Below are 15,005 nucleotides of genomic sequence, written 5' to 3' on the forward strand. Positions count from 1 at the left end.
ACACAATGTTTCAGATCTTCTTAGACTTAATCAGTATATGCAAAGTTTAAATTAATTTGACATTCATCCTAAAATTTTAAATCTATAGCAAGGAGAGCATATGCTGCTGTTTCTGGAAATACAGCTTTGACTGTCAGCGTGGAAGAGTATTCAGAGCTTACTGAAGTGAAAGTAACAATATCACAATTTAAAAATTCTGTTACAACTGAAGGTCCTATACTGAAAACCTCAGTAAACTAAAATATATGTAAATATTATCAGCAAAATGTATTTCAATTATGAAAGTAAAAGTATTCATGTCATACCAAAGTGTCAAAAATTGTTCTATTTTTATGTCTCATAGGATTGTTATTACTGATGCATTAACATGCGAGCAGCATTCAAATATCTAAGCTGACTGAGGTACAGCTGATGTACCTCACTTTACAGACTAAGATGGCTTAATTTAGTGTATAATATTTATTTTTGCAATTTGATATAATTCATAATCTCACGATAGGTTTCCGAATTTCTAATATTCCATAAAGTAACTACAGCTGTTAGATAAAGATAGTGTCGTATACATGCCTCTGAAAGAAGAACATCGAGTAAACTTACTTAGTTACTTTACACTACTGGTGATAACACTGCATGTTGTGACTAATGTCTATGAAATGTATGAATATTTGTATAGTGTATCAATGATTTCATTTGCAGCAATTTTCATTTGTAAAATTTGCAGCTCTTTTACAGAGCTTTGCGATCTTAGTGATGATATTATATATTAGTTCGAATTCAAAGGTAAGGAAAGTCTTACTGCACTGAGCTGCTGCACGAACACAGCCAGGACAAGGATCCACCTGTAAATATAACAGTGATAACAGATTAACTGTAGCAGCCACTGGATGCCTTTGAACAACCATAACATGACTGTCAAATAAACAAAAACCCTAACTGTGTTCAGTGTAATCTACAATGTGCAAATCATAACCTCTATGATTTATGAAAATTAAATGAGAAAAAGACAATTTGCTAAACTGATGCACATTAGCTAATAGCATGTTGTAGCTCTTGCATGCAGAACAACAAATCACCACGAGTCACTCATGTGCAATGTTGTCTGACCAGTTTATCATCATGCTGCACCGTGACACTTGACAAAGAAATGTAACTGTATGCATGTGTGTCTGCCTTAGTGTGATGGATAGCATCTTTTCGGTTTACAAGCATTCAGATGTGTTGAAAAGCTGCATAAACAGGCAACAAGTTTGTTTGTCTGAAGGTAAACAGACTCACTGACCAAAGCAGGAAATGTGAATTCCATCGATATTTGACACAATTAAATATTTAACTCATTTTAAGTCTCATCTAAGTGGTATATGTATACTGCAGATTAATGATTTTTTTAAAAAGAGAAAGCATGTATTATGAGTAATAAGTATTATGGGATATATTTATATTGGCAAATCATGCATAAAAGTTCATTCATAAAAAGTTACCACTTGTTCATCATCAGCAGATGCTACTATCGTTACACCAGAATACTAATGTAACAACTTATTATTAATAAAGTTGCAGTGGGACTCACCAGAGGGGGCACAGAGTCACAGCAGTAGCTGAGGACTTCATGTCTCATTCATCAGTCTGCCTCCCAGGTGAGTGATGGCCTCAGTGCTGCCACGAGCGGTGGATGGAAGGAATCATCAAACAGCAAAGGCACCTGTTAGCAAGTGTCCGGTTAATATCACACAGCATTAAACAATAACATCCTTAGAGATCAAAAGCAGCACATGCAATCATCAATTAGAAGTTGAGAATTTGATACTAACAGAGAAAATATTGGTGCTTTCCTCCAACTTAGGTGTTTCCAAAGGTGTAATGTTCAAGCAGCAGTCCAACATGCACATAAATATCAACTACTCACCCAGATTTAGAAGCTCAAATCAATTTTAACGAAGACTTTAGTCCATCCAAGGCAGCAGCATGATCTCAAGATTAAAACCAATCTCCTTCCTTCATGTCAGTAAACACCAAACTGCCACTGTGGAAATGAGATGAGAGAAGCGCTGTGACTCTGGTTGACCACATCAGACCGCCTCCCTACTCAAGGTCAAGTTCTCGGGGCTGTCCTGTCTATCAGCAGACTGGAAGCCAAATGGAAAAGCTTGGATTTTAACTAGAGCAATGATCCAGCATCACCCGAAGTACAGCCGTGGTGAGTGTGATGCAAAAGCTGGTTGCTGAGGAAGGCATTGAAAAAGACTTTCATCACCCCAGCGGTTTACTCCCAAGCTCTTGATCCAAATGCAGCAAGAAACAACATGGGAAGGCTGATGTTTGTAGCTCCTCTGATCCTATTTGCTGTGATGCTGATGGCGACTGAGGGAAAAAATGTAAGACGTTTTTTGTTTTCTTATAGAAAGTTCTGATTTATCCTAAGCAAACACTGACAATGCAGACACTATTGGCTATCTTTACTTCACATCTGCTTTTATTTCAGTTCCGCACACGCATGAGACACTGTCTCAAACAAATTTTTGTCGTTTTGTCATTTCATTCATATTAGACTGCAGAGACTGTTGTGATATAATGATTGATTGGTGAGCTTTGTTCAATAGAAAACTACATCACAACCTGATTCTATATCTACTAAATCAAATACTCCACTTGTTTATAATAGCAGCATTAACTTGGACATTGTCTATGAATATCTTTGCTCTATCCAATGTATCAACATTTTCATTTGTTTAGTAAATTGCTAATGCTGTTTAGTAAAACTTGGACCTTCTCTTGCTGTAACTCTTCAGCGTCCCATATGTAAAGTCACCAAATACTTGTTTACTCTGCAATGTGTGTATTTCCTTTTGTGTATGTTGTTGGCATCGTTCATTCTTCACTGCTTTAATTCCAATATACAATGCTGTGGTCTGTTTGGAACTGTCAGGGCTCTGCTTATCCGAAACATCTTGCATCCTGAAGAGAGATGTGGTGTCTGTTTGCACATTTAGTTCTGTGTGTACAATATTCTTCACTCAGCTATGTTGGTGGGCCTTTATACGGTAGATCAGGATTGGAGCAAAGGGAAGCTCAGAGAGGTATATGAAAATGAAAAAGGCATCTAGCAGTAGACAGAAGGGTTAGCCATTTCTGCATTAGTTAACATTTTCCTAGAAAAAACAAACTCTCCATCACTTGATTGCTGAATTATACTGAATAGCCAGTGACAATACTCAGGTTTTTAACTTAACTCCCTTTACTGCAGCAGAGGTCATGAGGGCTCTAAAAGAACTTGATCCTAGAAAACCAGCTGGCTCAGATAACCTGGAACTGCTCTTCCTAAAGCTGGCAGCTGAAATTATAGCTGGACCACTGTGTCATATTTTCAACCTTACTTTGACTTCAAATGAAATCCCTTGGGACCGGAAATCTGGCCTTGTTATACCCCTCCTAAAAGGAGGTAACCCTAGTATTTTAAACAATTACAGATCGATATTTAAACGTTCTGCTCTGGCAAAGGTGCTTGAATCCCTGGTCTGTGAACAGATAAAAGACTGTCTTGCTACCAACTCGATTTTGTCACCATTTCAGTCGGGTTTTCGAAAAAATCGCAGTACTGTTACTCCTGCCGTGAAGGTCATAAATGATATAACTGAAGATCTCGGCAAGAAGTAGTGCTGTTTGTCCCTCTTTGTTGACTTTTCAAAGGCATTTGACACTGTTGACCACATTCCTTTAATCAAACATCTTTTAGCTATAGGTCTTTCTCAAGAAGCAGTTGGGTGGTTTGCAAATTATCTTACAAGCAGAACCCAGGCTGTTCAGATAGAGGGCTCTTCCTCTCAGGTATTGCAAGGGAAAAAGGGCGTCCCTCAAGGTTCTGTGCCTGGGTCCATTAATATTCACTATTTCCATTACAGAATATTCCAAACTCAACTTTTCATTTGTATGCTGATGACACTGTCAATTATAATGCAGCACCCACTCCTGCTGAGGCCTTTCAGTATTTACAGCTTGCGTTTGATAGAGTACAACAACTTTGTCATCTGTAACTTGTTTTAAATGCAGACAAAACAAAACGTATGTTCTTTACTACTTCTAAAACTGCCAGATCAGCATTGTCTGGAAAATTTTTAACAAGAAATGGTCAACAGTTGGTATCTACTTGTAAATATCTAGAATTTTTAATTGATGACCATTTCTCTTTTAAGGAGCAAATTCAGTATATGGTAAGAAAAAAAAAGAAAAGAAGAAAAGAAAAACCTCTTATTAGGATTTTATTACAGACACAAATCTTGCTTTTCCTCTTGTGTGAAACAGAAATTGATGATAACAACCATTTTGCCTGTTATTGACTATGGAGATGTGTTGTACATGAAGGCTTCTGCTAATTGTCTTAGCATGCTGGATAGTGTGTACCATGGGGCACTGAGATTCATTATCAAATGTGGTCCCCTTACTCACCATTGTGTGCTCAATTTTAAAGTTAACAGGACATCTTTAAGTGCCTGACGTCTCAGTCATTGGTCTGTGCTTATTTACAGAACTATTCTGGTTATTTTTCCTTCCTATTTGTCTTGTCTTTTAACAAGGAAATATGGAAGTCACAATCTCCAATCTATGGATACTCTGAAATTTGTCATCCCCAATGTACGATCTGAACTGGGCAAGAAAGCATTTAGGTTTTCTGCACCTAATGCTTAGAATAAACTAGAATCAGTAATCAAGACTAAAGGTTGCAAATGATGAGGAAATCTACATTTTTATGGTACAGCCATGTTATAGCACCAACATGCTTCCCCTTACATGTACAGAACAATAATAATGCTCATGACAATTTATTTCTTGCTTGATTATCATCTCATGTGCAGAGGGAAATTGGATTCATCACAATTAAAAGGCCACTGTATTTAATGAGCCAAGAAGAACCAGTGTTGCAGCTTTAGCTGTGCACTCCACGATACAAAGGTGAACTGGAAATGCCATGCATCTCAAATAACTTCATTATATTAGTAGTTAATAGCCCATAGCTGATCTGTTATGTTGACAACCCACTGTGCAGCTTACTGTTTTTTATTACTGTTGCTCTACTTTCTTTAGTCTGTTAGCTTCAGTGATCCTTTTCCTCTGCTGATAAGCAGTAACGCTTACAGCTTTCAAATTAAATGCCACTGTGTTGAGTAGAGACACAAGAGGTCCTTTACACCAGACCAAAGTGAAATCATACATGCTGTAATAGGCAGTATGTATCTGCAATGTGGTTAATGGTTGTTAACAAATAAAACATGTTTACAGTGATTTATAAGGACAACCATGATTTGTTTCCAAAGAGAGGCATGACAGAAAAATGTGTGAAAACTGAACAACTGCTGATTGTTCTGTTTTGTTTTGCTTTGTTGTTGTTTTTTTTAGTGTGCATGCAATGGGAAATCGAGATGTCTCTGTGAAGGAGAAAAAGGCAGCAGGGTAAGTAAATAGTTTCTTCACTGTGTAAAACAGTCAGATCTATCAGTGTTGAGAACTATCTGAGTAAACTCTTCCTTCTGCAGTTTTAAAGCAACTTCTTCTAACATCACTTTTATATAAAGTAGTTACTTTGATCTTTTTAGGACAAAATTTTCAGTATGAGTTTTTTAAATTTTTTGCTGTGGTTTCTGGGCAGAAAGAGAGAAGATATATGCTAACAGACTCAAGAAAGAAGAGAATTTATATGCATTTAAGGTGATTATTAAACACCTTTAAAGGTTCATGTTAGAATTCCCGACTAACAGGAGCTTCACATTACTGTGGTACTTCAAGCTGGAAGTGCTTCAGTGAAAAGAAAACTCCTTCCTGCAGAGTGTGCATATTACTGTATGTCAGTCGACTGTCCCCTCTTGGGTTTTTTTGCATTCAAATTTAGCACCAAAAGGGCCAATGTGCTGTTTAGTAGGGCCCAACCGATATGGGTTTTTTTGAGGCCGATGCCGATTCCAATATTTGGCAGAAAACAATCTATAATAAGTTATGAAATACTTCTTGTCTTGTACTTCTTGCTGCTGCAGATTAGAGGTAGGTTATATATGTATGCTATATAATAAGTAGCATAATGAGTGAAGTTACTGGTAAAACATTATTTATGCAGCCCTTCGATGCCCTTTAAGATTAAATCACATTTTCTCTACTCCATTATTTTCTTTGCTATGAAGTCAGGACTCATACGAACCAAAATAAAATCCAGAGACGCCTTTCTCAGATGTCAAAACATGTCATCTTTGACAAGGTTGCATTTTAAACTTATAATGGTCAAAAATAGTCTGACACTAATGTTTCTCCATAACAACAAACACAGTGAGTTACTGTTACAGCCTGTGCCACGTTATACTATTTTCTGACAGAGTAAAACTAAGACTGACATGACATCATGACGGTTGCTGAAGACAGACAGTAATGTTAATCATTTGAGCTTTAACTTTTTCTCTTAACTGAAACAGGAGACATGCTGAGTCATTGCTAATTTCACAAGGTCGTTATAAACTTACCTGTCGGCTCAGCCCACTCCTGTAATGTTGCCAGACTGCAGCTTACTCCTGTATGTTACTGAGAAGACGGCGGTGAGGCCTGACGATGGAATGGAGCCAGAGCTCCATGTATTGAACAAACAGTGCAAGGACATGATTCTGCGCGACTCCGACACTTAACAGCATTTACTGCTTTATGAGAAATTAAGAATATATCGGCGTTTAATCGCCAAAACTCCGGCCGACGATGATTATTTTGAAAAGGACTATAACCGGCAGATTTAATCGTCTGGACTACAAATCAGTCGGGGCCTACTATTTATCGTCCTCTACTTCTAGTTGCTAGGTTCTGCCACTACCGGATCAACTGCGCATTTGCGCATGCGCGACGGCAAGCGTGACGGGAAGTCTACTTGGACAAACTGGTCGAAATGCGTTGCCAGAGACGTTTCAGGGATTTTGAGTAATTCTGCGCTGCAAATGCATTAACTGCGTTAGAATTTTTAACCAGATTAAACATGATGATGGATTAGTCCGTGTTAGCGTGTTAATTTTGACATCCATATTTAAAATGCATGGCAATGACAAATGGAATAAAAATCAAGTTGTCCATTTGTGTCTGCATATCCAGTTATAGTGGATATGCATGACTCAAAGAGACTCAGTTATCTCGACTTTGTTATATTTGCTCATGTTGTTTATGTTATGAAATTAACATTTTTAATTTGTCAAACAGAACTTTGGCAAAAGTGTCACCCAGTGAAAATAATACAAAAAAATAGAATGAAAACATATAATTTCCAAAGTTTTTCATAAGTCTTCTAATGTTGGGGAAAATATATGAATGTTTTCTAACATTGCTAAAGGTTTAATTATAGTAGTAATATTTAAAATATTTGGATCATTTTTACTCATGCATTACTGATAATATTTACAGAATCATGGTAAAAGTTGAATTTGCCTCTCTGTTGTTTGTTTGTCTGCCCCACACTGAAACCCATGAATTCCCACTTGCAGGGAGACAAAGGTTTTCCAGGAGAGACAGGTCCTCCGGGGGTTGCAGGCCGTCCAGGATCAGACGGTCACCGTGGGCTGATGGGACCAAAGGTAGAGTTTCATCCTGAGCTCGCACCTCTTCCTCATTCTGTATCTTCAATCTAAATCCAATTCCCATCGTGTCAAATTGTGTCTATGATAAACTGCACTTTCTTGTGTAGCTAGACATTTTTATTTGTGCGTATACACGTCTACATATGTCTCAGTAGATCACTAAGATTAATTACAGGTTGCTCTCGTTGACAGGGCAGCACTGGGCCTGATGGACCTCCGGGATCAAAAGGAGATCCGGTAACATAACTGTGCTATCCAAGCTTGTGTCTGTTGGCTTCTTGTTCTGTTTTCAGTCTGTTATACTTGTGTTCTTTTTAAAAACAAACATGCTGCTTTTGCTTCCATCATGACAGGGACTTGAAGGCAAAGAGGGATTTGCTGGGTCTCATGGCTTACCGGTGAGTTTTATAGTGTACATATATGCTATCCTGTTCATTCTGTGATTTATGTGTTGTGTGCTCTTGAAGATGTCCATTTGTGTCAGTTTCTTTTTTAACTTGTTCTTATATTCTCTTACAGGGTGTCCCAGGCTTACAAGGGCCTCCAGGGCCTCCAGGGGCCCCAGGCTGCAATGGAACAGATGTAAGAAAGTATTACATACTAACAGTGGTATCTGTAATCATTTGAACACATACTTTGAAATGTATTTAGTGTATATTTAAAAGGGTTGGCAATAATGTTTTGAACACATTACCTACTTACAGGGAGATGCTGGACTTCCTGGTCCTCCTGGGAATTATGGTCTTGATGGGAATCCAGTAAGAAACAAAATTAATTTATTATTATTTTGTGCTCAAATACAGTATTGCGGCATTGGAACATCTTTCATCAATTCCAATCTTTTATCTTATGGTGCCATCTTTAAAATTAATCATTTTCTCTTTTAATTTTTACATTACAGGGTCCACCAGGTCTGCCTGGACCTAAGGTAAAAAATAATTTTAAGAAAACTACAAAAGAAAAATATGAAATATGTTCACTCTTAAAGTTAATTATCAGGAGGAAATCTCTTGAGAACAGTCAGTGTTTATTTGTTAAGTTTCCCTGTGGTACATATGAATTGTCCTTCTCAACGCATATATATTTATGCTTCATGTGCCATTTTGTTTTGTTTTATTGATGAAAGGTGTAACTGCAGATTGCTCAGCAGTGTCTGTCTTCTAAGAAGCTTAGCAGCAATATCCTTACTCACCATGAAAAAAAGCATGATGCTGCACAAGCAGTTGCCCCCTTCTGTTTCCCCAAACTCCCCAAATTCATTTTGTGCCTCGTCCGTGTGAGACCAATAACTTGCTTAAAGATTTTCCTTTGTTTTTCTTTTCATTGATCAAGTCTGTCCTTCTGTTTTTATCTGCGATGAGAAATGTGTTAATTCTCAAAGCTAATTATCAGAACAAGGACTCCTGAGAGCACTTAGAGTTTATCTGTAGGCACAAGAATGCTAGCATTAAGGTGTACTATAGTGTACGTGAACTGACCTTCTGAAGGCATCAGAGAATAAGATTTATCATAGTTGTAATCAAGATGACAATCGCAGGCTTTGCCCTAATGTGTGGATCAATAGACTCTGTAGATGCAGTCACCTCTGTGTATCTGTGGACTTACAATTTGCATTCACCACTTCTGCTCATGTGATGGTAGCAAAAACATGTCTTTGTTATGGACCTAAAAAGGATGCACTCTTCCAACTTCCCAGCTTTGATAGTATGATTCTTCTGGATAGGGAGGCCTGTTCTCAACACGTGAACTTGAGAGAGTCCACTTGTAACCACTTGAAACTCTAAATCTTTCTCGTCGTGTCTGTATCATGGCAGTCTTTTTCCTTCAGCTTAGGGAATCCTATTTGAAGTGGTTGCCATTTCTAACCATTGTTGCATATAGAAAACTCAAGAAACTGGTTATTTTAATTCTGAGCACATGCATGTGATGCATTAAGTGATGGAGTCTACAGAAAGCAGCATTGAAATAGACTTACAATCTGCAGCTGTGACATTTCATTACATCTTTCATGCTTCTACTTGACAGGGTGAATCTTTCATATTAACCCATTCACAACGTGGGCCTCCTGGGCTGCCTGGAAGAGATGGAAGCCCGGTAACTTTTTACAGTGTTTTCCATTTTAGTTGAAGACACCTTCCATGAAGTAGAGATACAAAAAGTAGTACTAGATTTGAATTTATTTCTACAGTTACATGTGCTTACACTATGTGCAAATTCCATTTTAATTTCAGGGAGATCCAGGTTTCCCTGGAGGGCAAGGGCCACAAGGGAACCCTGGATCAAGGGGGTCTGTTGTGAGTGATGTTTTTGACTTTTTTGCTTCTTCTACATACACTCTGGAAAATTAACATGTGATGCTTGCTCTAATTGTCTATTCTTTATGGATAGGGGTATCCTGGTCCCACAGGGGCTCGAGGAGTTAAGGTAACACTGTTGAATGTTTATTTAATATATGTGTTCATGTATGACAGCTTATATTGTGATAATGCCTATTACTGAGTAAAAGAAAACATCTGCAGGACTTTTGTTTTGTTCTCTGGTTATCAGTTTTCACATCACCTGGGAACGTCTGAACATTTCCAGACTGTTTGCTAAACAGTTGCTTACTACAACTGAAATCTCCCAGTTATTTGTGAAACCGATCACAGACGATAAATGATGGTGACAAGATTAAAATCGGAAGAGAGAATGCATTTTAGAACTATTGGTAGGAATTGGAAAAGGAGTTTTTGAAATCTGATTACTTATATGACTACGTTACAAATCCCTGCATCCATCCTGTAGGGTCAAGAAGGCACAAGTGGTATCCCAGGACCTCGAGGACCAAAGGTAGCTTTTTTTTTTTTTTTAAAGCACTAGTATAGTGATTGCATTTCATCAAAAAGGAGAGGATGTTGAATACATAGCATGACACTATGCTGTATTTTCCCTGGCCATTTATGTTCTAGCATCTGTATTACGCCTTGTTTTTTCATTGAAGGGCACAGAGGGACCCCGAGGCCCACCAGGGCCACCTGGTCGGGTTAGAGAATACCTGACAGAGAGCCTCGGTGTGTTGAAGGTACAGTAATGATATATTCTACAATGTGATGTTTCTTGCATTAAAATGGCAAAGCAACATTACAGCTGAAACCTCATTTGAGACAAACCTGGTGCATTGGATGCAACACATTACTCACCGTGCTTGTAGTTTCACACATCAAAATTAAACATAAACCCAGTGGAATCACACCTCAGTAGCTGGACAGTGTCCAAGTTTTGCAGTAGCTGATTGAACAGCAGGCTTTTCACGCAGCCCCCGTGTAGTTGAGGTTAAAAACACTGGCAAGCCAGCAATCAAAAATGGAAGAAGATAAAGATGGAACACATTTACTCAGAGAGAGGCTGTTGACAAGTGGATCTAAAACAAAAAAAATCATGAAGTTTTCACATGGATAAACTTAAAGCAATATCAATACGCTCAACCAATTTAATTAAAAACTCATTACATTATGGTTTATTATTTCTTGTGTAGGACTAAAACTGTGGCCTGCAGGTGGAACTAAAGACAAAAGGTCATAGGGTCATGAAATCTAGAACACAAAGCAAATTTAATCGGAAAGTACATGTTAATGGGAATGTAACCAGTAGTTGTGTAAGCAAGAAAGTAAAATCTATTATACATTGCCTGGATTTAACTACGCAAATAGATAAGAGACTTCCATTGGATAATTACTGCAGTGATTAATATGTTTCAGCAGGAAACAACTAATTTAAACCTAGCTGACGTAGTGAGGAGCTTGTCATTTATTAAACAACCACGTCGTAAGACATATCCTGTGGTCATGGAAATCTGTCTCAGAATGGTCAAATTATTGGCCTGCATCAAGCAAAGAAAACGACTAAGGAGATTTCTAAACCTACTAAAATCAGGTTAAGAACCGTCCAACACATTATTAAAACCTGAAGGATAGTGGTGAACCATCATCTTCAAGGAACAAATGTGGTCTGATGAGTCCAGTTTTACCCTGTTCCAAAGTGATGGGCACATCACAGTAAGAAGAGAAGTGGATGAAGTGATGCACTCATCATGTCTAGTGTCTACCAGCCTGTGGGGGTTTAGGGTTATGATCTGGGGTTGGTCAGGTTCAGCAACGTTATGTTCCCAAAGAATGAGGTCAGCTGACTACCTGAATATACTGAATGACCAGGTCTTTCCAGCAATGGAGTTTTTCTTCCCTGATGGCATGGGCTTGCTCCAAGATGACGATGCAAGGATTCATAGGGCTCACATTGTGCATGAGTGAATCAGGCAGCATGAGATCATTTTCAGACATGGATTGGCCTCCACAGAGTCCAGACCTCAGCCCCATTGAGAATCTTTGGGATGTTCTGGAGAAGACTTTGCGCAGCGGTCCGACTCTCCCATCATCAGTATAAGATCTTGGTGAAAAATGAATGCATCTCTGGACAAAAATAAATGCTGTGACATTGCAGAAGCTTATCGAAATGATGCCACAGCTAATGAGTGCCATATTCAAAGCTAAGGTCAGTCCAACAAAATAGTAGAGTGTGCAACATTTTTTTTTTTTTTGGGCCGGGCAGTGTATTGCACTTTCCTAGATCTGATGTGCACCACTTTAAAGATGCATCAAAGAAAAAAGATAAAGAAAAACACCACATAAGCATAATAAATAGAGATATGGTTTTTAAAAAGAATGCTATTCGAAAGGAAGTCTAATAAACTAGGCCTTGAGCTGCTCCTTCAAGCTATATAGTTTCTGTAGCCCAGCAGACTGAAAGGCAAGAATTGTCTCTGTAATTCTAACCATGACCTGGGGTTTATTTCTGATTCAGGGGGTAAAGGGACAACAAGGTGATTTTGGAGATAAAGGCTGCAAGGGTGAACCAGTAAGTTCCTCTTTAAAATTCTTGTCAGAGACACTTTCTGGTCTGGTCATTGCATATTTAGACATTTTAAAATGAATGCACTTTTCTGATTCTTGTCCTTATTTCAATCTGTCACCAGGGAGATGCTGGCTTTAGCATTTCTGCAAAAGGGACAAAGGGAGACAAAGGACTGCAGGGTCCAGAAGTAAGAAACAGCATCTCATTTCTTCCTTTCATGCCAGCCTTTGAACTTCTGCATCTGATTGTGCATGCAGTACATGTTACATATGTTTTTTGCACCACTATCTTTCTCTCCTTGTAGCATTCCACTTTGCATTAAGAGCCTACAAGTAATACTTTAGGAATAGCTTAAGAAAGGAGGATGATCAGCAGAGGGCAGTGATGCAACATTACACGGCATGTGCCATTTGCCATCATGCCTCAGAATTCTTCTGCTTGACCAGCAACAGCTAGACAGCATCAGTCCAAATCAAACTGCATGGGATTGTTACTACCACCCTGATGCTCTCCTTCTGAGTTACACCAAAACAGGAAGATCATCAGCAGCTGCTTTGAGACAAGAAAAAAAGCCAAGCTTAAGAACTATTTGAGAAATTTAGCCCAATTACACATTCAGGTGTGAAGTGGTGGTTATAATCAGTCTACAGTAACCTCCTTTTCTCTCAACATGTCTAATGTTTCTCAGAATACAAAACATCCAACATGACTGAGAATTTGAAATGTTAGCCTGACCTGAAATTACCATGCTTAATCCGAAAAATCCAAAGCAGTATTGCACAATGTCCTGTGGTATTAAACATACCTTGGAGGGGACTTTACCCTTTTAGATGCAGCTAGAATTTTCTTTGAAGGCCAGTTTTGCTGCTTTTAATTTAACAAAAGGACAACAAGAACATTTCAACTAGGGCTGCAGCTAACGATTATTTTAATAATCGATTAATCGGCCAATTATTTTTTCGATGAATCGGATAAAAAAAACCCACATTTTTAATTTCCGCCGCTTTATTCAGAAAGAGAAGATTTGGACTGACAGAGCAAATAAGATCATTGTAGCGAAGCCTTCGTCTTCAACCGTCGACAGAGGCCTCGTGTCAATGAGCATCATGTCGAGGATGCTCTCAGTCAGGACAGCTGCTTGCTGTGGTTGACATGTCTTCTCATCATGAAGCCTGTCATTGTTTGCTGTTCATGAAATGAGAAAGATAGTATGAGTATGTATTATAGCACAATTTACAACAACTCAGTAATTATCTTGTTTTATTTGCAGTATTAGGTTAAGGCATGTAAGTAGTCCAAAGAGCAAAACACAAAGTACGCATGCGCGCGCGCGCGCGCACACACACACACACACACACACACACACACACACACACACACACACACACACACACACACAGATAGATAGATAGATAGACAGATAGATAGATAGATAGATAGGACAAGCACCATAAAAAATACTACATACTAAATAAGTTACTTTAACCCGTTTGGTCTAAATGCAGTTCATCCTGCCTCACTCCAACACAGACCAGTGCCTTCACTCAGACTTTGTGAGAAAATTAAAACTTGAGGCTTAATCTTTAAATTATTATCACCATTGTGGGCAAGTTACGTTTATTTATAAAGCATATTCAAACCCTGCTTAAGCTGATTAAAGTGAAATAAAAAGTTTCACACGCGCGCGCACACACACGCACACACACGTGCCCTATCACTGTCGTTAATCAGCTAACAAACACTAGCATCAGGAGAGCTACCAGAGAGACTAACGTTACGTTTCCTCACTTAAAAACAGAACAAACGTAGGATACTGTAGTGACTTACCTGCTGTTGAGCTCCTTCATCCACATCGGCGACTCCAACGTGTTTCCGTTTCAGGTGCTGCATCATCATCGTGGTGCTCCCGTACATCATATCACTTTTGTAAAGCTTGCATGTTACGCATGTTTGTTGTTTTGTGAAGCGTGAAATGCTGCCACACTTTTGAGGACTTCGGTCTGACTGTTTTCTCCGTGTCGGTCATGTTTCGTTGAAATTACTCTGAATTTACTTTCGCTTTGCCGCCCCCTCGCTCTTTTCAACTCGCTCTAGAGGTGGAATTATTAAAAAAACAAACTTTATTTCAGTCAGCCAGCATTGACAAAGCTCGGCAGGTGAAGTAGACGCTCCGCGACATGGCGAGTGACGCATGAATCGCGCGATACAACGAATCGATGATGAAATTCGTTGCCAACGCTTTTAATAATCGATTATTATCGATTTTATCGATTCGTTGTTGCAGCCCTAATTTCAACTGCAGTCTCAACACTGTAACACATGAACCTGAGCTGAGGCTTTGCTCTGAACTAGAGATATTATTAAAATCTCATTTAATTTTCCTTACAGGGAAAGCTCGGGAAGGATGGCGACTCTGGACAACATGGAGTTAGGGTACTGTACTACTGCACTATGAGTGTGTATGTGTGTGAAAAGTCATTATGTCATGTGTGCATGGTGCATGTGTGTGTAAAGTTATTTATTGCTTGGCTT

General features: G+C 38.7%; 2 protein-coding genes across 2 annotated transcripts in view; one reads left to right on the forward strand and one right to left on the reverse strand.

Moving 5' to 3' along the window:
* LOC111572760 (collagen alpha-4(IV) chain-like) overlaps positions 1-6,822 on the reverse strand; it is a 17,461-nt gene extending 10,639 nt beyond the window's left edge. The window contains exons 1-4 of the mRNA XM_055014669.1: positions 6,498-6,822; positions 1,904-2,020; positions 1,568-1,699; positions 797-839 (exon numbers count right to left, since the gene is read on the reverse strand). Coding sequence (XP_054870644.1) covers positions 797-839; positions 1,568-1,608 — 84 coding nt within the window. The 5' untranslated portion in view covers positions 1,609-1,699; positions 1,904-2,020; positions 6,498-6,822. The remainder of the gene's footprint in view (positions 1-796; positions 840-1,567; positions 1,700-1,903; positions 2,021-6,497) is intronic.
* LOC111572759 (collagen alpha-5(IV) chain-like) overlaps positions 2,115-15,005 on the forward strand; it is a 28,315-nt gene continuing 15,424 nt past the window's right edge. The window contains exons 1-16 of the mRNA XM_023276562.3: positions 2,115-2,372; positions 5,389-5,442; positions 7,494-7,583; positions 7,779-7,823; positions 7,940-7,984; positions 8,106-8,168; positions 8,291-8,344; positions 8,488-8,514; positions 9,612-9,680; positions 9,818-9,880; positions 9,975-10,010; positions 10,371-10,415; positions 10,567-10,647; positions 12,423-12,476; positions 12,595-12,660; positions 14,862-14,906. Coding sequence (XP_023132330.1) covers positions 2,301-2,372; positions 5,389-5,442; positions 7,494-7,583; positions 7,779-7,823; positions 7,940-7,984; positions 8,106-8,168; positions 8,291-8,344; positions 8,488-8,514; positions 9,612-9,680; positions 9,818-9,880; positions 9,975-10,010; positions 10,371-10,415; positions 10,567-10,647; positions 12,423-12,476; positions 12,595-12,660; positions 14,862-14,906 — 909 coding nt within the window. The 5' untranslated portion in view covers positions 2,115-2,300. The remainder of the gene's footprint in view (positions 2,373-5,388; positions 5,443-7,493; positions 7,584-7,778; positions 7,824-7,939; positions 7,985-8,105; positions 8,169-8,290; positions 8,345-8,487; positions 8,515-9,611; positions 9,681-9,817; positions 9,881-9,974; positions 10,011-10,370; positions 10,416-10,566; positions 10,648-12,422; positions 12,477-12,594; positions 12,661-14,861; positions 14,907-15,005) is intronic.

This window comes from Amphiprion ocellaris, chromosome 10, assembly GCF_022539595.1.
Source record: "Amphiprion ocellaris isolate individual 3 ecotype Okinawa chromosome 10, ASM2253959v1, whole genome shotgun sequence".
Classification (NCBI taxonomy): Eukaryota; Metazoa; Chordata; class Actinopteri; family Pomacentridae; genus Amphiprion; species Amphiprion ocellaris.